The 26,278-nt window shown below is 33.8% G+C and overlaps 2 protein-coding genes across 14 annotated transcripts in view; one reads left to right on the forward strand and one right to left on the reverse strand.

Annotated features, from left to right (window-relative positions):
- Nucleotides 1–11,128, forward strand: part of GUF1 (GTP binding elongation factor GUF1) — a 32,338-nt gene extending 21,210 nt beyond the window's left edge. For 3 of the 5 annotated variants that reach the window (XM_073805211.1, XM_019928235.3, XM_019928236.3), the window contains one exon: nt 21–11,128. In XM_073805211.1, the coding sequence (XP_073661312.1) occupies nt 21–158 (138 nt within the window). In that variant the 3' untranslated portion in view covers nt 159–11,128. The other 2 variants (XM_073805210.1, XM_019928237.3) reach the window with 2 other exon arrangements.
- The window catches only part of GNPDA2 (glucosamine-6-phosphate deaminase 2), a 27,935-nt gene continuing 4,264 nt past the window's right edge, over nt 2,608–26,278 (reverse strand). For 2 of the 9 annotated variants that reach the window (XM_019928239.3, XM_019928241.3), the window contains 6 exons: nt 23,057–23,158; nt 21,815–21,997; nt 15,820–16,004; nt 10,003–10,177; nt 8,176–8,372; nt 2,608–3,638 (listed from right to left, as the gene is read on the reverse strand). In XM_019928239.3, the coding sequence (XP_019783798.1) occupies nt 8,209–8,372; nt 10,003–10,177; nt 15,820–16,004; nt 21,815–21,997; nt 23,057–23,158 (809 nt within the window). In that variant the 3' untranslated portion in view covers nt 2,608–3,638; nt 8,176–8,208. Of the gene's footprint in view, nt 3,639–7,573; nt 7,736–8,175; nt 8,373–10,002; nt 10,178–15,819; nt 16,005–21,814; nt 21,998–23,056; nt 23,159–26,278 lie in introns of all 9 variants that reach the window. The other 7 variants (XR_004526673.2, XR_002174995.3, XR_004526674.2 and 4 more) reach the window with 7 other exon arrangements.

A 26,278-nucleotide genomic window follows, 5' to 3' on the forward strand; every position in this document is an offset into this window, starting at 1 on the left:
TTTTTAAAAATGTTTTTCAGTATGGTGGTGATATTACCCGAAAAATGAAACTTTTGAAGAGACAAGCAGAAGGAAAGAAAAAACTAAGGAAAGTTGGCAATGTTGAAGTTCCAAAAGATGCCTTTGTAAAAGTTCTGAAAACACAATCTGATAAATAATTGGTGGGAAAATATAAGGAATTTTCATAAATTAAAAATTGTGTATCTTTTATTTTTTCTTTGTAATTTATAATATGTTGAACACAACAGAATGAAAATTATAAAATTTGCTTGTTACTTTCCAGGTTTTCAGTTTTAAATAACCTCTTGGCTTTTCTTCGAAAGAGAGTCATGGGTGGATAAGAGCATAGATTCTGAAGCCATATTGCCTGGTTTCAAATTTCTGTTCCACCACTCACTAGGCAAAGTGACGTTGGCCAAATTACCCTCTCTTTGTCTGTTTACTCTTTAGTAAAATCAGGATTATACTATTACTTACCTCCATAGGCTGTGAAGATTAAATATGTTTACAATATTCAGAAGACTGCATGACACCTAGTCAGTGCTCAGTGAATCTTAATTTTTCAAGCATATTCTTTACTCACACTAAAAGGCCCCGTACTTAAGATTCTATCTAGTTTCAAGCCCAAGATACAATATTTTCATAATCACCTCAAGTATCAACTTGTTAGATGGATATATTTAGATATATATGAATCTGTTATTCAATATTCAAATAACAGCATCTAGACATGTGCTGTAGTTTTTCATAAAATTTTTACAAATGTTACTTTGAAACTAGACAGTTTCATAGACAGTGCATATAAATTAAAATGATAGGAGCTGTCTTATTCTGAGAATTAAAATGCATTTGTGCAAAGTGATAGATGTTTGATATTAGCAGCAGCTGTTATTAATGACAGTTTAATAATGATTGCCTAGATTTCATAATTGAGGAGACTGAGTAAATAACTTAAGGTCACATAGCCAGTAAACAGTTGTGTTACTTTGAAAGCGTGTCTACTCAAGTCAATAAACAAACCAGAGGGCAGACTGTATTACAGTAAGATAAAATAATTTAGCCATTGATTTTTGTCCTTTACTTTGAATGAATTGAATGAGGTTAATGTCTTCTAGGGATAAGACTATCAGTGATAAATTTTATACAAGGTTGTTATATTATGAGATAATTATAAATTCAGATAGTGGGGATTTACCTAAAATTGTGTATGGGGGTTACATAACCTGTGGCTTATGAGATCTCATGACCAAAGTATCAATATTTTAGAAAATGGCAGTATTTTTGAAACTAGAAAAGCATTTTAATGTCATTTCTAAGACAAGATGTTCTACCATTATTGCCAGGGGAAAGTTACAAGTTGGTACCTGGCACATAGTATGTATGGTGTGTCTACTATTTAGTATTTGTGTCTTATTAGTATGCTTACAGTTTGGATACTTTTTTTTCCCCTTTAACCTCTGACTTTTTAGGAAAGTTTACTTGTAATAGTAGTACAAAAAGTATTTTCCAGATTTTTTAGCATACTCTTAAGTTCTCTCCCCTGGCCACTTTCCTAAACATGATTGAGAGTTGTGTATCCCCCAGAGGGCCTTATATTACTAAGATTTTTGTGTACGTTAAAATAATGTAAACTATTAGTATTAGAATAGCCACCGTTTATTGAGTTTAATATGTGACAGCCACTGTGCTAAGCTCTATAGACAATTCCCTCATTCAAACTACATGGCAATGGAGGTACAGGCACCATTACCATCCCATTTCACAGGGGAAGAAGCTCACACTTATGTATCAGTATTGTCCAACATCATCACAGCTCTTGACAGCTGGGATTCAAACAGTGGTTTCTTTCTCCAAACCCCAATTCTTAGCTACCATGCTTTATTGCCTCTTGTGGAAATATCTTCAATAGACTTAGTTTTTTGCTTAACTGCAGCTTAGCTCCTGAGTTAGGGAGTTAAAGTAGCAGGAACGCAGTTTGCTGTGGACCTTGAGTATATGGACTTCGAACTTACAGGGCAGTGATGGAAAGGAGATTTTGGACTGTTTCAGCAAGCACATTTAAAGCACAGAAATAACAGCTGAACCGTGCACCAATCTTTAGCTTTTTCACTAAACTATATGACCTTCTAAGGTAGTTTGCACTAACCAATACTTTATTACCAGGTGTGGGACTGGGCGATAATACTGATTTCACTTCCTGTTCAAAAACCATGTATAATACTTAAGGCTATTAGAAGTTCATTATCTAGAATTAAGGCAGCATATTTTATCTTAACAGTCCTATTTATTTCTAAATTTGCTATTTAAATGTTTTAAGGAACTTAGCTGTAAATACATTTCAATCACATAGGCAATTAGCAGGTATGTAAGTGATGCTTCTACTAGGTGGACTTACAGAAAGCAATATATGCAGAGAAAAGGAAGCATATTTTACTCCCCAAGGAGCAGAAGTAAGAATTATAGGCAGAGACATTGTCTTTTAATTTAAATCTAATTGCATAATGACAACAAATAAAAAGTAAACGCAAGCTCATAGCTACTGTTAATTGTTAGAATCTTTCAGATGTATGTGTTCAATTTCACTGTTGGAAATAAAATTTAGATAACTTACATTTGTTTATTATAAGCTTTATTTGAGTTAAAGATAGAAAACAATATACTTTTATTTGCAATTTAATAATGCAAGTTGTTATGGCAATCTAAAATAGTTTACAGTAACTTTATATTATACTTCATCATATGATCCTTTTAGACATTATATATATGTAAGGAATAAAGCTAACCATTTATGAAGTTTAATGATAATCAGAAAATTTTCTTCAAAAAAAATAATTTCCTTAAGTGTGTTGCTAGGTATAAAGCTCCTAATTGCTAAAATACTTAAATTAAGTGCGTGAACCCAAGTCGTTAACTAAAAATAAGAGCACATCTGTTTAAAAAAGTGCTACAGAAGGTGGTGCACAAAAAACATGCACTTATACATACTTTCCAAAAGGACGTAAACTGTACTTTTAGGCACTGCAGTCTCTTCAAATTTTCTGTACCAACAATATATAGCAGGACTTTTGATGTCCAGATGCTACTGCAGGAACATGACTAAGGCAACCACGTGCAGAAAGCTTGTGCAGAGAGAATATTATAAAGATAGCATTCCGGAAGTAAAGGCTTGCAATGATAGTGGTTTGATACCTGAAAGGCTTGGAGTGTCTTCCTGTGATTAAAAAATTAAAATCTAATAATGCCACTGGAGTCATATACATGGTACTTTATGTACAGAATTGTCACCTTTAAAATGACTTAAATTTGTAAACAGGCAGACATTGCATTTCTGTGCTATGTTATAGAGTGACTGTGGCTTCTGTAACAACTAGCTGATCAATTGTGAGAGCCAATTACGTCTAAACCCTAGTATAAAATGGACACGTTGTAAATATGGAATGTTTAACATATAGATATTAGACTTCAAAAATGACAATATTCAAAGATTCCCCAAGTTTTATCATATTGCATAGCTGAAAATTCATCTATGTATAAAAGTGTTCTGTTCATTCAAGCAGAATTTTGATCCAGTCTCCTTCAATTTGCTTCTTTCATACTGTATAGTGGATCCACAAGTTTATTGTGCACATGCATTAAACCTTAAAGAAAAAAAGCACAGTTCTAGTTGTATTTCTTATTTTGAACTATATCTTATTTAGAAAACAAAAGATTTAATATTAAAATACAAGTATACTGGCTCCCATCTAGTACAAAATAGTTAAATTTATTGGAAAAATGCAAATAGAAATGTTTCAGAATGTTTAGTTTTAACTACCTAGCATATATCAATTTAGTTATTTATGAAACCACGGATCTGGAATGGGTACATGTTCTTTGTGAGTAACCAGAAGTAGGGGCAGTTCTTGTCTTTAGAACTTCCTTCAGTATGACAAAATAACAAATTTGAGTACTAATTACATCTAAAAGTCTGTTGAGTTTGACCCTCTGCCAGTTAATCTAACAGACTCCAACAAAGGGCTCAGAACTGTTGTTACATCAGTTCTCTAATATATTACCCTATCCATTCATCTGGCAAATTATTTTCTACTATTTTGACATGTGTATTTACAATAGGGGTTGATTACAAGCCACACAGGTTTACTAAAACAATAAGATAACCTAAATATCAATTTCCAAGTAAATTTAAATTTCATCTTATAATTGGTATGCTTGTAAACTGTCCTTAATTTTATTAAAGCTTCTTGGGAGATATATTCCAGTTATTCATGTCTTAATGCACATGTATCGTATTTAGGGAAATAAACTGTCCCAATTAATGAACTAAAGATTTTATATTGTGCAGGTTAAAGAAATCAGTTAAATTTACCAGGTTGTTAAGAACATGGAGGCTGGGGAAAGGGACTCATAATGTGGTTTTCTTAGGAAATGGGATTACTGGATCGAGGAGACAGGGTACTTGTTAGTAAGAAGGTGTACTTTGTCAGAAAGGCTGCAAAAGCACTCTAAAATCCAAACTGTGAAGACCTACTTTTAAGAGATAAGCAAAGGGACATGCAGAGAACACTTAAGTATACGTGTAGTAGAAGAAAAACCAGGAGTGGAACAGTCTTAAAAGGAGAGAGAAATATTCACTCGTGAAATTGAAAGAGAGAATGCTAATTAACTCAACAGCTCACTTCAGTGTCTAATCAGCACCTCAAACTTGTTAACAACATCCAGACCCATTTTCCCCTTCTAAACCATTTCTTTAAAAATACTGTATATGGTGTTACCCTCTGATGAGCTGCTAAAGCCAGACAACTGAAATTCACTGTTGATTTTTTTCTCTTTCCTTTTTAAATTCAGCAGCAAGACTGGTGGGCACTACTTTCAAAATATTGATATATCCCAAATTAGCTACATTTCTTCATCTCCACAGCACTGCCCTTAGTCGAAGCCACTTTCATCTCTAATCTGATTACCAACTCAGCACCCTACTTTCATCACTTCCCATTGTCCAATTTTTCTAAAAACAGAAGCTAGATTATACCATTTCCCAACTTAAAATTCTCCAATTGCTCTTGTCACTTAGAATATAATTTAGATTGTATTATATTATATTATATATATGTATATTATTTAGATTCATTTATCCTTCTGATCTCATGTCCTCCCCACTCTCCCCCTTTTGTGTTACACTCAACCCTGGCTTTGTTGCCATTACCTCAGAAAGGCTAAGCTTGGTTATAGTACAGGGTCCTTATATTTGCTGTCTCATTCAGCCTGGAGTGCTCTTCTCCCTGAGCAAAGCATGATTATCTCCTTTTGGCTTTTTGGGTCTCAGCCCAAATGTCACCTTATAATGAATTACTGTTTCACTTTCTTTAGAGCAATTTTCACTCTTAGAAAATGTTTTTCCTACCATGTCTCCAACTAGAATCTGAGGTCCAGGACCTTAAATTTACTGCTCTAAGTCCTGGGTCTATAAAGGTCATGATACATGTTGGGAGCTCAAGAAACATTTACTTTAAAAAATCTGTGAAGATTCAGTGAGATGGTCTCTGGAAGCTTTTTTTAAATTTAAAATGAATCTAGAATATAGTTAAAAAGGAGGCAGGAAAAAAGGAGGGAGCAGAGACCAAGATTCTGTAGTTCAAGGTCCTGAAGACAGAAAAGTATCAAGGGCACTGGCAGAACGGCTAGACATGAAAGGAAAGGATGCTTAACGATTAGGATAAATTTAAAATCTTGGAGGTAGGACTGTGGAGGAACTGAAGTTAAGCCTTCCATGCAGCTGGAGGGACAGAAGGGTCAAAAGGTTAAAATAAGTAATGGGAAGAGTTTGAAGAAAGCAAAACAAGGAGCACAGCTAACCCAGGAAATGAAAGAATTATGTATAAAGAGTACCAAACTAAGCATAAAGGCACTTGATCGGTTCTGCCTCCACCTCAGGTATATGGCAGCCATTTATCCATCTGGCCTTACTTATAAAATGGAGTAACCTCAGCTCAAAAATTTAAAAAAGAAAGCAATGTACTCAACATAGTGCATAAAAGTCTTATAATGATGTTTGGTATATATGTCTGAGATAATGTAATCTCTGATACTTGAATGTTTCTATAGTGACAGTTCCATAAAGTTATATAACCCTCCCTTCTGTGCTTACCAGTGCAGACAAAAAGCCTGTGATAAAAATCCATGAGTATGTGGACAAACCAACAAATACTTCATTCATTAGACTGTTTTATGCAAACTATCTCCGAGGCTGGATTTGAAGCACACTGGTTTATTGGCATTTGTTCTTTGCTCAAAAAATGTTAATACATACGAATATTTTTCTCAGGGCTAATAACCCCTCCCCCCAATACCCTTTTGAAAGGCCACTGATATGCAAGCCCTCATTTGCCTTTTCACTCTTAATTTTGTTTTTAAAGTATAAGCTAGCCCCATTTTATCGGTATACTTTGTTCTCTATTAAGAGGTGTTCTCTATTAAGAGGAACTTTTTCTGCAACTGTGTTAGCTCATCCTTACACCTGTGCTATTATGGCATTCTCTTCAAATCTAAGTGTTACCATCTTCTACAGCTCTCAGTCCCATCAGCTCCATTCAAGTTTTCATCAACTACTATGTAACTATAAAAATCTCTCCCTTAACATCCCTTGGACTTCACAGTGATTTACATAATTTAGCACTTAAACTGAAATGGTATCAACTTCATGTGTCATCCATCTACCTGCCCAACTACCTAGAATTTACCAAGTGTCTGCAGTGTACTAGGTAGGTACCCTTTGAGATGCTCATCTATTGCAATGAACCAAAACTGAAGTCCCTACCGTCATGGAGCTACATTTTATTTTCTCGAATCACTTAGTGAGCCAGTTTTATGAAGAATGCCAACTACTTTCAGGCAGGGATACTTGTACTTCTTTCGGGTATAACAACACATGAGACAATGTACTTGAAGGCACTGTAACCCATGTTTCTTGGCTGATGACATTAACTGGAAAATATAGTTTACATTTACCAAAAATAAACATTAAAGGGTAATTTTTTAATACTGTAAAAGGTATCTGCTAATGAAAAATATTTACCAAATAATTAGCTCTAAATAGAACCAATCTTATTTAAAATAATATTTAACTGAAAAGTTTAACAACCAGTATGTAAAAAGCAGCAAAATGGAGATTGGAGAGACCCAAGAGAGGGGACAAACAAAGACAATGGTAATCTCAGCCATGTGGTTTAGAAGATATACCTCTTCCAGAGTATCAGCTCTTTGAGGATCATTCTACTTGATATAATTCATCTATCATTCACTTAAAGCTTTGATCATGGAAAGAATACATTAGAGCTTAAAAACACACAACTTAAAACATCAGGATAAACATTAAAAATACAACTCCTGTAAAGTTTTTTAAAAACTAAACACTGGCTGTAACTTGTACATAACATAAAGCTAGTTCCAAACTAAAAATAATTTTGGAAATTTTAGTACTTGCTTTCTGAATAATAAATCAAGAGTTTGCTATGACTAAAGGTAAAAACTGACAACGTTCTACACAAGAATGTGATAAAAATAAATAACTGCTTACTTAACTCATAAACAGAAGTAAATTCTAATGAGTATTGATAAAAATGCATAGACTTTCTGATGTTGCTTGAAGAAGAAAAGTTAAATATAATAGATTTTATAGTTTGGTTCAATCTGAATTCATTCAGCCTCTATCAAGCTATTGGAGCTATTGGAGTAAGGCCTAAAAAGGATAAAACAAAAAGAATGTTCACCATGATGATGATGTCTTGAAAATATATTATCTCAGGACATAAAACATAGGTTTTATTTTTTAAAAAACAAAAAACTAGAATAAAACAAATTAAAATGTTTTCCTGTGATTTACTTATATCTTTCAAAAGATATATACTGAAGTAAACTTCCATATGCTAATGATTTTTATTGTTTTAGATGTAGTTAACCTAGACTTCAAGAGCTAAATAATTAGAACCCTTTAAGATTCCTCTTGACACTTTTAAAGGGATGGCAGAAGAAATAGTGATGTGAATGGTATTCGAAGAATTACAGATTATAACTAAGGGATTCATTTCCTTCAGTATATCTTGCAGTGATATAATAATAAGGATATGACAGATACATAAAACTACATTTATAACATATAAATTTATGAAGTCATTTTACCTAATATCAAAATATCTTACTGTAAGATGAGGTCTATATATATAGCCCAGAACAATACTGCAAATCCATTTTTCTCCATATTGAAGGAGGCATCCTGACAGAGGCTGATGTCCTGAATCTCTTCAGAAATATATAAAGCTCCAATGGAAAATAATTTCTAAGTGACTTTAACATCCGTACTAAGCCTGTTAATTCACCTATAAATGGGATTATAAGAGTACCCATGTCATATAATTGTGAGATTTAAGTAAATCAGCAAGTATAATATGCTTAGAATAGCACCTGGTCATATAACTATTGGCTATTATTAAATGTTTACTTCACTAAAATGTAAAAATTTTCTGATAAAAACTAAGCTGACAAAAATCAGACAAGTATAGGGGTTTATCTGGGGATTACTGGTGCTAGAAAATGGCAATGTTAAATGAATCTCCTCAAAACTGTTATTAAAATATGTGGATAGGGTTTCCCTGGTGGCACAGTGGTTGAGAGTCTGCCTGCCGATGCAGGGAACACGGGTTCGTGCCCCGGTCCGGGAAGATCCCACATGCCGCAGAGCAGCTAGGCCCGTGAGCCATGGCCACTGGGCCTGCGTGTCCGGAGCCTGTGCTCCGCAACGGGAGAGGCCACAACAGTGAGAGGCTCGCATACCACACACACACAAAAAAATATGTGGATAATGAAGATTCCTTCTATTAACTTTTTCAAGGAATCTAATATTTGTGATGAAACCTGGACTACATGGAAATAGATGGGTAAACCTCCATCTAAGAGCTCTTATTCACAACCCATAACTGAGGTATTCCCTGCTTTTATCTGTCAAATTACTAACAAGCTAACAATTTTCAGTTTAATTTGGTATATTTGTGACTTGGTAAAAAACTGGTAATTTAACTGATAAAAATATAAATGACTGGAAGTAATCTAAGTGCTTAACACTAAGGAAACCTTTAACACCTTTTATTAAAGAGATTTAAAACGTATTTTCATTCATATAGTATCAGTAGTACACTTATTACATACTTTGTGAATTACTGAACTATACATATGACTAATTACATAATATTTTCATATCAGCTATATAAATACAGGTGCTTTGTAAAAAGTACCTATTTATACAGCTTGTTTATGTGTGTGTATTTATATGTGGAGTTGACTCAAGCAGGGAATGGCTTCTAAACTGAGTGTATTCAAAATTGTCCTTGAAAATCTCTTAAACACCTATCACAGCAAGTTTATATGGTTATATATATATATATATATATATATATATGGTATGGTAAAGTTTAAAAATTACTGAACTAGATTGTAGGAAGAAGCAAAAGGAAGCTAAATATGCAGAAGTCTGGGCAAACTCTGCTTACTTGCAGAGTTTATTCCATACTGTTTGACATTTAGCAAAATTTATTGTGAAGATTAAATGAGATAGTGGGCAACCCATCTTATCCCCTGATTTCATTCTAAACATAGCTGAGAGGTTAGGGTGGGACAGGTAAACAACGAAAAAATTAGAAAGGACATATATACATTTCCTTTGGGGCTATTTAATCTTGTATATTCAATATGAAAGTAAAATATTTAATTTTGGATTTCAAGAAACATCTTGTTTACTGGAAATATAGATTGAAGAGGTTTTCTTCAAGAAAAAATATTAGGAAATTACTTTGAAAGCTAGTATTATCTGAAGTGAGACATTTCTAATCCTTAGCACAGTGCCAGTTTTCAATAGGCCACAATGCAGAATGTAACTCCCCAGTCATACTAAGTTTTAATTGTCATCTACAATGGAATATTCTCCCAGTCTGCTTTTGAAATTTCAGTGCTCACCTTTAAAGTATTTCACAGTTTTAACTCTTAATTCTAAAGTAGCATCTTCATCACATACAAAAATAGTTCGGGGATGTTGCTGGAAGGCTGAAACAGTCCACATGTGATTGACTCCTTCTTCTATTGCTTTGTAGAGAGCAAATGCCTTGTGTGCACCTGTTATGAGGATCATTACCTGAAAAATCGTGGACATTACCTGTCAATTCTTAAAACATGTTCCAAATGATTAAGAAGCTCTATTTTTTTTAAACAAAGAATTTAGCACCAATATTTTTCTGAGGGTTAAAATAAAAATAAACAGCTCCATATTTCTTCATAGTTCAAGGTATTTATTTCTGCTCTTTAAGGTAACAGGCAAGCACAAAGTGTATCTCTACTTCTGGCTGAACAAAGTAAAATAGTGTCTTGTAATGGAGTATTATTGAATATACCATAATGCCTATGATTATTAACACATTAAATACTGATGTGCAAGAAGAGACCTGGGAGAATGAAGAAAAAGAAACAAAAGGGATGTTTTGCAAAAGCAGAGTTACAGATCAACAAAGAATTTATGTAACCAGAAATGATATATCAAATTGCTCTAGCCCAGATAAGCAATAGATATTACTTTGGAAAAGCAAAAGACTCTGAAATAAGATATTTTAAAAGTAATCTAGAGAAATGAGCCTAAAGACTGTTTCACTGAACGGGTGCTATCTAAAGCTGTTTTGGAACAAAACTAGATTTAAAGAAGGGTTCAGAATCTACTTAAATGCAGGAACTGTCCTTTAAACACACATAACTGAGACCATCCTTAGGTACAGAAAATCCAAGGTCTTTGTCCCAGATCCCTGACAGCCTATGAGATAAGTCAAAGAATGTATGCAAATGTGAGTGAGTGTATACAGGTGTCTGAATGAATCTTTTCTTTAACATTTTTAGCAGTAAATCAATCCTGTTTTTACAAGTTAAACAGTTTATGTAATGTAATAAATCTTTAAACATTTTTCCTCATTATTTTTAAAAAAATGAATGTTAAAGTGGTTGTAATTCTAAAATATCTGTAACAATGTAAAAATTCTGTATTTCACATTTTATAACCAGACCTTCTAAAACAGGGAGGAAATTAAAGATTAATGAACCAGATATTACTGTATTTCTTTTATCCAGATTCATTACTTCTCATTTTGAAGCTATATTTGATTAATATCAAAGCCCATGAATGAAATAAGATATCTATGAATTCTTACTGTTTTTATTGATACTTCTTGTTCTTAAGTATAGAGATCTAGGCTCAGTGAAGAATTAATATGCCTTCACCTATAATTAAAAGCATTTTTTAAAAATTAGCAATGCTTGATATAATAAGGTAAGCACAGCACTGATTAATGGGTCTATTAGTTTTCCTTACTGGAAATTAATATTTTTTTCTTAAGACTGATACGTGTTACAGAGGAGTTTGAAAAAAAAAAAAAAGAAAATATTCAAGTTCTTTGCTCCATCCTGTCTTCTAATTCAGAATCTTTGGGATTAGGACCCAAGAATCAGGGCCCCTTAAGTGATTAGTATGCAATCTTGGCAGAAGTCCTTATACTAGCACTTGAAAAGGCTTTTTAAAACTATTTTAACACACACTACATTAAATGAGAATATGTAGTGATTGCTGCATGATGGATATTTTCTGAAGTTTAATTTATTTCAGGAGTTTTAAAATGTGATTTGGTGGTTTCAAAGTTAAACACCGAACTTAAGCACTTTTCGTGAATTATTATCTCATTTAACTACCCACATCAACAGCGTGAGATAAATACTATTCTTACTCATATTTCACAGATAAGGAATGAGGCACAGATATTCTGTAACTTGCCCAAGGTCTTGGTAAGGCTACTATATAAACAAGAGGTCTGATTCCAGCATCCATATCCTTAACAACTACAATAAGACATATATAACCTTTAATTGAGAATTAAGAAGAAATATCTGGAAAATCAGAAATTGAAGAAAATCCCTCTTGGAATGTAATTTGACGTTGATAATACGTGATTATTTCTACTCTATCTGCTCCACTATTCTCAAGGAGAGTATTTCTTGTATTGTGAAAAAGCTTAAGAGTAGCCCTATCTGAAACCAAATCTTAAGGATAAGCAGAAAAGAAAAGGGGGCACTTCAGACAGTTATGGGGTGGTCAATAAAAAGCTAGAAATTTGGTAAGGCTGAGCATAGGGAAATGAGATGGCTGAAAACTGAATTTTGCTAATACAGAGCATATTATGCCAAAGAGGCTAGATATCATCTTGTGATGAAGCAGCAAGGAATCAGAGACTCTTCATTACATGCATGAGTAATAACTATGTTTTTGGGAAAAAAAAAAATTCAGGCTGTAATAGAGAACAGGAAAGGGAAAGAATGGCGATAGCCACGATTTAGGATGCCTTTGCAATAATCCTTAAAAAACTGATATAGACCAGAAGTAAGGCAGCTCCGATGGATTTATCTCTGTTCGATGGAGGGCTGGATCCTTAATTATCTCTAAGTTAAATGGTGGAATGTGGTGACTGATAAGATGTGAAGAAGCTGAGAATGACACACGTTTCAAGTTCAGATAATTTTCATGGAGGGTGTTGCTATTCACCAAGGGAGGGAGACAATTTTGGTAGAAAGATGAATTTAAATTTTGAACAGTTTAAGTGTAAGGAGTCAATTGGAAATATGAAATCTGCAGCTTCAGAAAAAGAACTGGCTAAAGATATGTACTGGTAGTTATCACTATATTGAGCGTAGTTGACCTTTTTAGAATAGTACTAAATCTACCAAGAACAGGGTTCCAAAGTGTGACTGCTATTGATGTGTTAATTAAAAAAAAAAAAAAACACCACACAAAAAAGGTCACTGCCCAGAAGTATGCATAGTGACTACGCAGTGCTAGGAGATGACCCCCTAGGTAACAACAACATTCAAAAGGCAGATGGAGGAAGAAGAGCCAGGGAAGCATACTGAGAAAGAATGGTCAGAAAGAAAGAAGAGTAATGGTAGAGGTTTATGATGGAAGAAATAGTCCATAGGAATAAATGATGAAAAGAAGCCCAGTAGGATAAGACCTGTAGCAAAGATGATGGTCTTAACAACTAAGAACTTGTCACTGGTGACTTCTGTGACATTCAGTAAGTCAACAAAATCAAAAGAAGATTTTTAAGTTTTACTGGTTTTTCCTTATGTCATCGCAAGAATAAACATTCAAATTATTATAATTATATATAATAAGCAATTCTAAAGATGCTACAGTAATTAAAAACAATTTGTGTCTTTTCTTTTGGAATTACCTTTAAAATATAAAGCATTATCTTTAAATATATCTCAGTAAAAACAAATTTTAATCCTTTGAGGGTAAATGTGGCTTTCATCAAACAGCCGGAAGTCAATAAAAATCAGATCTGGTGGTTCAGGTAGACAGCCAAGCTGTGGATAGAACCAACTTTGTCCAAAATGAATTATAGGCAAAACTATCATTCAAACTATTCTCAACAGTTACTGAATACCTATTATGTGACAGGCAGTGTACTGTGCTAGATATACATGACTCATAAACACTTGGAGATTATAAACTAATGAGGAAGGGTATTAAACAACGAAACATACAGAAACAATTATAAACTGCAAAAAGTGCTATAAACAAAAACTGTGGTAAAAGAATAAAAGAAAGTAATTTTGATTATAAGAATTATGGTCAGAAAATGGAACTCTGAAAGCTGAAAACGGGTGCCATTTTAGCTAAGCAAGGGCTAGAGAAGTAGAACATTTCACAATTAATTAACATCAATGTAAGGCCTCAAAGCAAGGAAGGAGTGAAAACTGAGGGCAGTGACTTGTGTGGTTCATTACCTAGTGGACAATTCCCAAGTCTTAAGAAACCTGTAATAACTTCTGGGTTGTCACTTCCAGGGTCTGTACAGAAGGGCCTCATTATCTGAGTTGCCAAAGTGTGAAGATACTTATTGATGCACTGACCACTTAAAGATTTGTCTCCCATTCAAACCTACTTTCCACTCAACAGTGACATCTGTCCCACACATGGATTTAAATTTTAAATATATTTGCAGTTATTGAAAATGACACTGAAGAACAGCTCACATCACAGTTAAAACCACTGGCAGATGAAAATGTGTACACATGAAGCCCATTAAAATTGAAGATAAAGTCATTAAGTATAATCATGTGATACTTGTTTCAAAAGAATGCTATGAAAAATCTAGCAAGACAATAGCCAAGACAATGGAAACAACCCAAGTGTCCATCAACAGAGTACTGGTTTAAGAAGATGTGGTGTACACACACACACAATGGAATATTACTCAGCCATAAAAAAGATTGACATACTGCCATTTGCAGCAACATGGACGGACCTAAAGAATATCACACTAAGTGAAGTAAGTGATACAGAAAAAAACAATACTATATGCTATCACTTATATGTGGAGTCTAAAAAACAATACAAGTTAATCTATATAAAACAGAAAAAAACTCACAGACATAGAAAACAAACTAATGGCTACCAACGGGAAAGGGGGTAAGTTAGGAGTACAGGACTAAAAGATACAAATTACTATATGTAAAACAGATAAGTAACAAGGATTTACTATATAGCACAGGGAACTATTCAATATCTTGTAATAACCTATAATGAAAAATAATCTGAAAAAATATATATATAACTGAATCACTCTGCTGCACACTGGAAACTAACACAGTATTGTAAATCAACTATAATAAAGCACTAAAGTCCTTGGGAAAACTACTAAATAATAAAAGTTTTGCCATAATTTTCTTTACAGTCATGCTGGGAATGAATACTGTGAGGTGAATAGCATCATATAATTTTGTTGGAAAAGTCAAACAAGAAACAAAATCAATGTTTGAATACTGTTAATTCTAAGAATTAGCATAAGAGTTGCACTGTAACTTTAATCTTGTTATATGTAAGAAATCGTTTTGCATAACTTTCATATTTTAGAACTAAGATTGCTCTATTTTTTTCAATTTATTTACTATGAAATTTCAGTCTTTAAAAGGTCTTTTTTCATAAACCAATTATCGTTAGATGTAAAACTCCATTTTGAATGACAGTTCTATTTGTGCATTCAAGTCTAGATATATTTACATTAAGATCAGTTACTCATTCACCATACCTTGTCTGTACTCTTTCCTCTGAACCTGTCCAATCCTGCTGCCAGAAGGGAATGGAGTTTTGGGTTTCCATATAATTTAACCACTTATAATCATGATCTGACTATAATTTGGTCTGTTATTCTCAGGGCAGGAAATGACAGCCCAATTAAAAACTAAAAAATTTGAGTCTACTGTTCAGAACTCTTGCCTTCTTAAACATACCAAATTTAGAACAGATCCAGCCCTAAAGGGGTTCTTTTTCCACTGGAAACCAACTGAGCTATCCTCCTACAGTCAAGAATCACATTACACTAAATTATCCTAAGCCTCCAAAAGCAGTTTAATGTTAATTATGACTGCATCTTTGTTGCAACAGTCCTTTCACAAGACTATATGATCAGTGTGATTTTAGGACCTCAAACTGTGAAACAAGAAGAGGCAAGTAAAGCAGTACCCCAAAAGAGATGGTGCCTAATTTTTAGTTTCCAGCTCCAAAGACTTAATTTACTTGAATTCTAAACATGGCAATGAGCCTGAAAGAAATTACTGAAAGCCAGACAACAATTTATACTGCAAATAGGATTAACCCAAAATAGCACTTATTTGACACCACAATTTCTCCAAAGTCTATAGACATCAAAGGAAAAACATCAAAGAACATTTAATTCTTACTTCTCTAGCATCCATCACTGTCCCCACACCAACTGTTAGAGCCATAGTTGGCACTTTTGATAAATCTCCATCAAAATATTTAGCATTTGCCAAAATGGTGTCCATTGCTAGAGTCTTTACTCTTGTCCTTGATACTAAACTGGATCCTGGCTCATTGAAAGCAATATGACCATCTGGACCAATTCCTTTCAAAAGAAATACATATACACACACATATATACATAAGTAAATAAGGTTTCTCAAAGTTCAACATGATTTAAAGACCAAAGAAATAGTCATAAACACGCTTACCTTGTTTTATTTGATAGCTGAATTTTTAATGCTGCAGTAAAAGATTTGTTCCTGTATTTGATTCAACAAGTATTTCAATGTTTTCCATATGCTTAGCATTGAGCTAGCATGATTCTAACAGCAAAATTAAGTATCACTTTATAATAATACTTTATAAAGCAATTTCACATGCATCCTCTCAACAACACATATATTTAACAATCTTGTGACATAGTCAGATTAACCATATCTATTTACCTCATCTCCCCCTTTTTTTAAGCTCAAAAGGAAACTTTGATGCTAAAGGATAATATATGATTTGTTCAAGGTAAATAATTTAGTAAATACTAAGACAAAACTCAAATCTAAATCTTCTGATTCCTAACCCAGTGGTCTTTATATTCACACTTTAACTTGCTTGGTTCTAGTCTAGATGGGGCAGTTAACTACTGGACCTCCCTGTAGTATAGTTTCCTCACTTATAAAAATGTTTAGATTGGACAAGATATTATCTAAGGCAGTAGTTTTCTTCAAACTTTGACTGCAACCTACTGCAAGAAATACATTTGACACTGCAATCTAGTACACATAAACAATTAAAACAAGAATTGCATGAAATAATACCCTTACGAGGAGCCATTCAAGCTATTTTTGATTACATTTTGTTTCATTAACAAAACGTACAAAGGGAAATGGTGGATGTGACTGACCATATTGATTTCATGCCCTAATAATATGTGACAACCACAATTTGAAAACTCTGCTTTAAGGAGATCTACTGCCAGCTGAAATATTCTAGGACTGCCTCTAAAATATAGATAAGAATATGACATTTCTTATTTGAAGGAAATTGGAGGTAAATCTTTTCATAAAATCAAGAATCTTTCTATGGCTTAAGTAAATCAAGTTTTATATACATGGACCCTACTTGCTAGTCAGATTTCTGGCAACTTCAATCAAAAAAAAAAAACCCCACAAGTTCTCTGGGTCAAAATACTGGTTATACTTATATTCTGCATATTTAATGATATATAGGTGTATCTTATTGGCTCTTAACACACAATTCTAACAACTTTTTCCCAGGCTACAACAAAGTAAAATATGACAAAGAGTAACCTGGTTTTGAATGAAGAAGGAAGAACTGAAAACCTTAGGAAGCAAATATGAACTACCAAAGCACAATAATCTAGGAATTTTTAACAATATAGGATTAATTTTTAATCTAGTACGTAAAGCCAGACCTATATGTGGTTAATATGTATGGTTTGTTTCCACTATTAAGTATATATATGCTTGTCTATTTTAAATCACAGATACGCATATCTCTCTAGATTTGTAAAACTGTTCTGCTTTTCCTCTTAAGTATACATCTACCTAAATATTTTTATTTATATGTCTCTATGGAGGAAAGGATGGAACCAGGAAAATAAAAGAGTTCCAGAAAAAAATAGAAGGTCCTCAAAGATCAGTATTAGTGGTCTCACCGTTGATTTGGGTCACACAAGTGTACAGCAAAGCTGAAATTATCAGGAATGGTTCATGATGGAGAAGCGTCAATACATTCCCTTACTATCAGTAACTATCAAAAATTGAGCTTTTCCTGATATAAAATTATATTTTTAAAATGTTCAGAATGTTTTACAAAGCCTTATAAAATTTTCTTAAAAATAATCATGAACTCTAAACACCATGGTTAATTCTTATTCAGTCTTTAAGTGTAGACTAAGATATCAACACCTTTTTTTTTTTAAATTTATTTTATTTTTGGCTGTGTTGGGTCTTCATTGCTGTGCACGGGCTTTCTCTAGTTGCGGCGAGCGGGGGCTCTCTTCATTGCGGTGCGCAGGCTTCTAACTGCGGTGGCTTCTCTTGTTGCTGAGCACAGGCTCTAGGTGTGAGGGCTTCAGTAGTTGTGGTGCGCGGGCTCAGTAGTTGTGGCATGCAGGTTCCAGAGCACAGGCTCAGTAGTTGTGGCACACGGGCTTACTTGCTCTGTGGCATCTTCCTGGACCAGGGCTCGAACCCATGTCCCCTGCATTGGCAGGTGGATTCTTAACCACTGCGCCCCAGGGAAGCCCGAGATAATCAACACCTTTATGAAACATCTCTAAAACCTCTGAGTCTGGATTGTGTGTCTTTCCTGTGTCTATAGTTCTATGGGCTAGAAAGTAAACTTCATGAGAGTAGACTTTCTCTTCTTCATAACTGTATCCTTACTATTTAGAACACATGACACACAGGAGGCCCTCAATAAATAATGGTTGAATAAATGAATGGATGGTTGGTATTGTTCAGAATGTTCAGTACAGTTTTTGCCCCCTTCTACCCTGCTCTGCTCCCCTCACAACAGGGGCTAGACCAATCATAACACCCTATATCTCATATTGTTTAGGCAGAACTGTTGTGATCTAAGGACAAGTACTTAGGCCAAGCTGAAACAATCAGAATTTCTCTCTGTAAATCTGAAACTTGACCAGGAACACAGAAAGAAAGAAGGCATCTAGAGCTGACGCATTTGATGACAGCACTGCAGGAGAGGATCAGGTGAGTCCCTGCTTCAGTTCATCTGAGGCTCCTGGTTCTTGTTCTTTTAAAGACTTGTTTTTTCCAACTCTGATGTCAGTTCTGTGAGTTACCCCAGAATTATTCCAATAAATTCACTTTTCGTCTCATTAGTAGACTACATTTACTTGCAAATCAAAGAATCTAATCGTGTAACCAAAGTAAAGGGTTAAAAATTTCCCCAGTGTCTTATTTTTACCTTTTAAACACAAATTATCTTAAGATAATTTTAAAGTTAATAATGCTTTTAGAGTCTATTTATAGATTTCCATGTTTGTGTACTTTATTGCTGGGTATGGATCAGGAATTGCATGATACACCTTATTCTTTCTCCCAACAATTCTGTCATCAGATGAAGAACTTCTGAGTATGTATTTCCTCCTTTCTCCTTTCTATAGAGGGAAGGGAACTCTTGCTCCATTTCCCAGGAGTGAGCAATGGTGGATTAATACTCTGGAGCTCTTCTCTGGTCTTACTATTTCCAAATTCAGAGGGGAGGAGTAGGAAACCCCATTCTGGCCTCAAGCCCAACCTGCAATCTCTAATCCAACTTTACCTTTAATAAAGCTGATATTTTGATCCCATTTGGCTCAGTTCTTAGTGTTTTTATTAACCAAACCCTGGAACAAAAGAAGGGTAAGTGGTAAGACCCAGATACCAAGCCTCATCTTGAATATCCAATGATAACAACCTAGATCAACAAAGGTGAAGAATCAAATGAGATTCTTTCATGAGACAGATCCAATAATAGGGTATCCCAAACAGGGGAAAGTTCAAAGAAAATGTAATAAGCCAACCCTCCGTTCCCTATACACAATTATATGTCCCTTCGATAATAAATATAAACTGTCAGACCCTGGATTAGCCCACGACTACAATGAAGGTGTTAATGGAAGAGGAAAGGAAATCCTGTTAAATTTTTTTGCAAGGGGAGAACTACAGGAAGTTTAAGACAAAAATTGGTTAAAAAACAAAATAAAGTTCTTTTTAGTAGTAAGAGTCAGTGATAAACATAAATAATTATGATTATGCTCCATTAGTTTCAAAGGTAGAACTAAGGTGAGTTATTGTGAGGAAATGCACTGAAAAACTTTAGCTATAAAGAAACAAGAAGTGGCTTAAAGCTATGGGGAAAGAAGAAAGTTTACTATAAATCTCTGAAAAGGGAGATTAAACCTTAAACATTACATTAAGCTAAAATATTTTCCGGAAAGTAGGCAAAAGGACAAAATGGAGTTAAAGAGCTCTTATCAGTTTTTTTCCCCCAAGTAAATTCTACTTCCTGGCATTGAGACCCCAAGGGATTTGTCACAAGAATCCTTATGTAAGGTCAATAAATTAACAGGAAAAAATAAGTCCTCAAATAAAGAAGTAAAAAAATACTATTTATGTTATCCATTCAGCCATTTTTAATACTGAAGTTTTAATAGTTGCATATCTTTTTGTATAATGGTAAATGAGTGAAAATATTTCTTGATATAACTAAGATAAACAGTTTAGGTATATTATTTTACAGTAATTCTACTTGATTTTGGTAGAGTTTAGAAAATCTAAAGAATGCATGGGTAGCGCACTCCTTAAACATTTTCAAATATCTACTGCCTTGGCCTTGATATTGGTAGGCGCAAACGGTAATTACCTCAGAATTGAGCAATACGGACAAAACTGGAATGCAAATGTTTTCCAGGAATAGTGAAGTAATATTAGCAAGTTTTATTTAAAAAATAGATACTATTTTGAAAAGCAAACTAGTCTAACTTGGATTCTTGCTCAGATAAAAAAACCATCCTGGACTGTCTATTTAAGAAAGTAATTGATATTAGTTCTGCTAGGTAGAGATAACAATTTCCTCAAAGAGAAAAACTTCAGTCTTGCTGGATACCCTTAGAGGTAAATCAGTAAAAGAGCAGGACATTCAATGAACTAAGGAAAAATTACTTCAGAAACTACATCTCAGAGACAGAGTGGAGTAACACTTAATGGATTACCAACTACATACCAAGCAATGCACAAGGCATTTTATACATGTTATAATGTGGTTAATTCTCATCAATTCTGAAATGGTTAATATAATCTTGTTTTACAAATAACTTAATTATATTGAATTAGTATACTGAACTAGTTTACTGAAATCAATAAATTTCCTAAGATCTTACAGATTGTAAGTGGCCAAAACAGGATGCTAATTTTTGTCTGACGATAAAACCCAATTTTCTCCAAAGGCAACCAAACACCTCTACAATACCTGGCCACCTCAACCATAAATTAACCTTAGTACAGGTCTATTGAAGATCTAATTCATATAGTTTTGAGCAGTCTTCTAATAAATTAATTGTAAGATATACCTGGATCTAATGGATATATCTATCTCTATATATCTAATGTTAATTTAGAGCTTTAGCATGTTTAGTTGAATACTAAAGAATCTGGCAAAAAACAATTTTGGTTTCAGTTTAGATGATGTACTATTCATATGCTCCATACTGATAGCAGAAAACCGTATTGTCATTACAAAGGAAGAGATTCTTTCACCTCTTCAATGGTAGATCATGAACACACAATATACATACACATATGTATGTTTGTGTGTGCACGTATATATATAAATTTCAAGTGGAATTTAGTTAATTAAACATTTACTTTAGAGTTTATTAAGACAACTATACAGCTTAATTCATATTAACTAAAGGCTGATGATAAAAATTTTACATTCTTAACTGATTTCTTAGTGAAATGAAGCAATTTGAATGATCAGTAGAGAAATGTTAAAATCCACCTGTTCCACATGCAGACTTTCAGAGATTTAACGCCGTAATTTGATAAGAAAGCTGGGTTGGGGTTTTAAAGAAACAGTAGAAGAATAAGAGTATCACTGAGGAAAAGAAACATCACTCGTTTTCTAAGATGTGGTAAACTATCAGTTCTAAAGAGGTAATTAGGCAGGGATTAGGACCTATTTCTCAAGCCATAATTTAAACAATCCCCACTTGCAACATTAAGATTATTTTTTGATGAAAATAAAGTAAAATAGAAATCAATAGCTGAATAAATGGGTATTACAGACAGTCACAGATGTTCTTTACATTACACGAAGGTAAGTTTTTTTTTTAAAGCACCTAGTTCAAATATTAATAAATGATTAATGACAAAATGTTTTACGTACCTCCAACAAAAAGATCAATTCCTCCAGCTTCTTTTATTTTCTTTTCAAATGCATCACATTCTGCTTGTAAGTCTGTAGCATTCCCATCAAGGATATGAGCATTATTAGGATCTATATCAATATGCTTAAAAAAGTTATTCCACATATAAGAATGGTAGCTTTCGGGATGATTTCTGGGAAGTCCTAAATACAAAGTTAATAAATAAAAATGTAACTATTTCCAGAAATAAATCTAAAGTTTACTTTTCTGATTAAGCCATAAATGCTATTTAAAATATGTAACATTTCTATACCATATTCAATTTAAAAGCATTTTTATACGGAATATATGCTTATTATGTGCCAGGCATTATTTTAATCACTGTACATGTATGTATTAATTAATGTGTACAATGTCTATGGAAATAACTATTATCAATCTCACTTTATAGATGAACAGAAACACAGAAAAGTAACTTTCCCAGGGTCACAGAGCTCACAAAGGGGCTGGAGCACAGAAGTCTAGTTCATGTGCATGTAATCACTATATTCCCCTTCTCAAATACAAAATTTTAACCAATAAAACTGATTTATGTGTTAAATTCAACATAAATTAAATGGCCACACAACTGAAATCTTGATCTACGTTCTTCCTCTGTTATTCCTATTTACATGCAAGGTATACTAAATTACGACAGTTCTTTGACAATGACTCAGGCTACTGTTAAAAATGTGTACCTATAAAATTTAAATTTTAACACAGAGTTTATATATATCACTGATCTTTCTAGTTAAGCAAGGTCACAATCAATAAATTATAAAAGCTTCAAGGCTACAAATAGCCTTATATTTAAAAAATATTTTACTAATTACTTTTACATACATATTAATTCATTTATCCCCACAACAACACTGGTTTTAACTTTGCCTTAAGAAAAAAAGAAAAAGAGAAAAAGAGAGAATGAGAAATGTGAATGAATTGGCTCAAAGTCGATGGAGCCAGGACTGGTAAGTGGCATAGCTGAAGACGAATGCAAATCTTCTCATTTCTAGTCTCACGGTCCTTCTACTACGTCATGCTGTCATTACAAAAATAGTTTTTTTTATATAAACTCCCAACCCCACTACAAGGTAATACATTATACTCTAGAAATATATTCATATTACATTCAAAACAAATTTAAATAATGTTAATATTCTCAATATATTAATTTTTTAAAAATATAACATGTCCAAATAATATATTCAAATAATATAGCTTACCTACATATTCATCCATGTTAAAGGTCTTCACATATTTAAAAGAAAGGTCTCCATTCTTGTGATATTCTATTAGTTTTTTATAACATCCTAAAGGTGTACTCCCTAAAACAGATAAACATTCCATTTTCTAACATAACTTGAAAATCTAATTTTAAAAAAAGTTTATATTAACCTTATTCTCTTCTTACTTAATAGTATTTTATATTTCTAATTTATTAGGCAAACAATTATTAATTTAAATACACATTCAGTTAACAAATATATGTTGAATTAGTCTCTCTACAAGGTAACCTAAAATTTTAGTAAACTGGAATTTGCTGAATAAAGCTGGGAATCTGTCAACAGAAATTATAGCTTGGAAAATTATTCTTGTGTCGCTGGATATTTGGAATTAATGGTGTATATTCCAGGATTAGAAACTTCTAGAGAGCACATGTGAATTAGAAGAAAAACAAACGTCCCACCTTTAGAGAAAAAACTATTTAGAGAGGGATTTGTAGCATAAATGCTACATAAATAGGTCAAGTATTGACCATTCAATGAAATCAAAAGTGAAACCAGAGCTGAATTTAAACACTGCCTCTACTTTCAAAATAGAAAGTGGCAAGGATGGAGTGAGGAGGCTTATCCTTTAAGTTTTTAACTGGAGCTCCTGTTTCTCATTTTGTGTTATTTTCAGCATATATCAGCTAAAATGTATAAAGTAAAATGATTTCTAGGAAATGGGATCTTGGCTTTGGATACTTCATCTGAGTTCTTAATGTTATTGTTTTATAAATGTGATTCTTTTATGTTTTATGAAATTAAGATCTGCTTGATAGTGCTCCATGAAACGACACAATAAAGATAAATGAATTTAGCCACTTGAGGATGGCCTCCCTTTGTTTTTTAAATCTGCTGTATTTTTTCATTTTAACTACAAATTCGAAGACTAGATTGACTACATTCTTACAACAAGCAACCTGGCCCACACAATCCTGGTCAGAGTATTGGTTTCTAGTCCGCCCACCATCACAAAACAAAATAAAACACCCAAACACAAAATTTCTACTCAAGAGGCAGGGAGAAGTATGGCAGAACTAAGCAGTCTCTGGCAAAAAAAAAAAAAAACACCAGAAAAACAAAAAAACAACTAATACAAAAAAAATCCAGAGTAGTAAAAAAACTGACTCTCATTTAAGATGACAGAATAATAGAAGTGGCTAAATATCACACAGACAGGTTCACAGAACAGAAGACTAATAGGTTTTCTTAAAGTTAAGCACACATATTGTTTTAAATTGTCATTAATAATTTAAAATTTATGTGGTCAAACTTTACAATTCTCAAAGAACTACAGCCCACTAACATGAAACCTGGATAAAAGATGGATAAGTATGCTCTTCTTTCTCCTTTTCTAGAAGCATAACAAATTTTCTGTGTGTATCTTTCAGTGTCAAGAGAATAGTTATAGGACTCCCTCCGTAATTTAAGGACATATGAATATAAAAAGAAGTTGTCACAATAGTGATAAAAATCACATTCATTTTCTACTTTTTAATCAAAGTGGCTGAATAGAAAAAAATCAATGGAAGATATGGTACACGGTGAACTGGTAAAAGAAACTTCATTTTAATATATTTGCTTTGCAATACTCATTTACTAACATAACTAATTTAGCAAGTGCTTACTATGATTCAGATAAAACAAAGATTATGACTGTTTCTACCCTAAAAGAACTCACAGAATACGGATAGACAAGTACAAAGTAACTATAACACAAGGAAAAATATAAATAACCTATAAGAAGTCTGGGGCAGTATAGTGAATCAAAGAAGAAAACACTATAGTCTTGCTTGTGGGAGAAAGGATGAAAGATGGCATTTCAACTGAGTCTTTGAAGAAGTGAAACTCCCACAATCAAAGAATGGGTTAAGTTGTAACTGAAAATAGAAAAAAGATGGGGGAGGAGGTTCAGAGATGACACTTGTATGCCTACCATGTGCTAGATACTATGCTGGTGTTTCATACATTAGCTAATGTAAATCTCACAAGTTTGGGAAATTGGCATTATCTTTCCCATTGTGAAGGTGGAAGAATTGGGGTAAAAAAATTAAGGAATGTGCCAAATATCACACACACGGCAGTGAAGCCAGATATTCAAGAGATTCTCATAAAGTTCTTATTATACAGTATGCTAGCAACATGAATGAAAGTAAAGCCAGCAAATTCAGGTCTTTTCTTTGAACTACAAGCCGTGTAACCTGCCTACCCTGATTCAGTGTAGAGGAATAGTGGGAATAAGTCTGGGAGGCAGGTTGGGCCCACAGCATGCAGGCCCTTAAATATCAAGTTTGTCAACATCACTTCAATAAATATATTACTGAACAGGGCTTCCCTGGTGGTGCAGTGGTTAAGAATCTGCCTGCCGATGCAGGGGACACGGGTTCAAGCCCTGGTCCAGGAAGATCCCACATGCCGCGGAGCAACTAAGCCTGTGCGCCACAACTACTGAGCCTGCGCTCTAGAGCCTGTGAGCCACAACTACTGAAGCCTGCGCGCCTAGAACCCATGCTCTGCAACAACAGAAGCCACCGCAGTGATAAGCCTGCACACCACAACCAAGAGTAGCCCCCGCTCGCCACGACTAGAGAAAGCCCACACACAGCAGCGAAGACCCAACACAGCCAAAAATAAATAAAATTTAAAAAAAAAGATATATACTGAACAGATATTCCCCAGAATTGTGCTTGGTGGGGCGTAATTACAACATAGCATGTTGTTTACAGAAATGTATGTTCAAATTTCAAAAGCATGGGGTGGGGGGAGGTAAGGATGGGGCATGATTAACACTGTCATTGGTCAATGAAGGAGAAAAGTAGAATATGTTAACAAAGGTTTTCCAGAGATATACCCTTGGCAGATGTATTATTAGGCAGTAATACTATCCAAAATAAAGCAGAAGAATTGTATATCAAAATACACAAAAACATGTTTAGCACTGCTGGCGTTTATGGCTCTGAAGCCTTTCTGCTCCCATACTCAAATTACTGCTTATTTCTTCATAATTAAGACAAAGTGATTAAGGCAGCTAGTCTGAGCATGGCCCAGGTTTACAGAAGGCAAACTGATACAGAGGGCATGTTCAACCACTGGGGCTCACATATCAGAACTGTGGGTGCTGAGGGGGCCCATTTCTGGTGTGCACAATTAAAAAAAATTCCTCTTTGCCGTTCTCACCAA

The sequence above is a fragment of the Tursiops truncatus genome, chromosome 5 (genome assembly GCF_011762595.2).
Source record: "Tursiops truncatus isolate mTurTru1 chromosome 5, mTurTru1.mat.Y, whole genome shotgun sequence".
Classification (NCBI taxonomy): Eukaryota; Metazoa; Chordata; class Mammalia; order Artiodactyla; family Delphinidae; genus Tursiops; species Tursiops truncatus.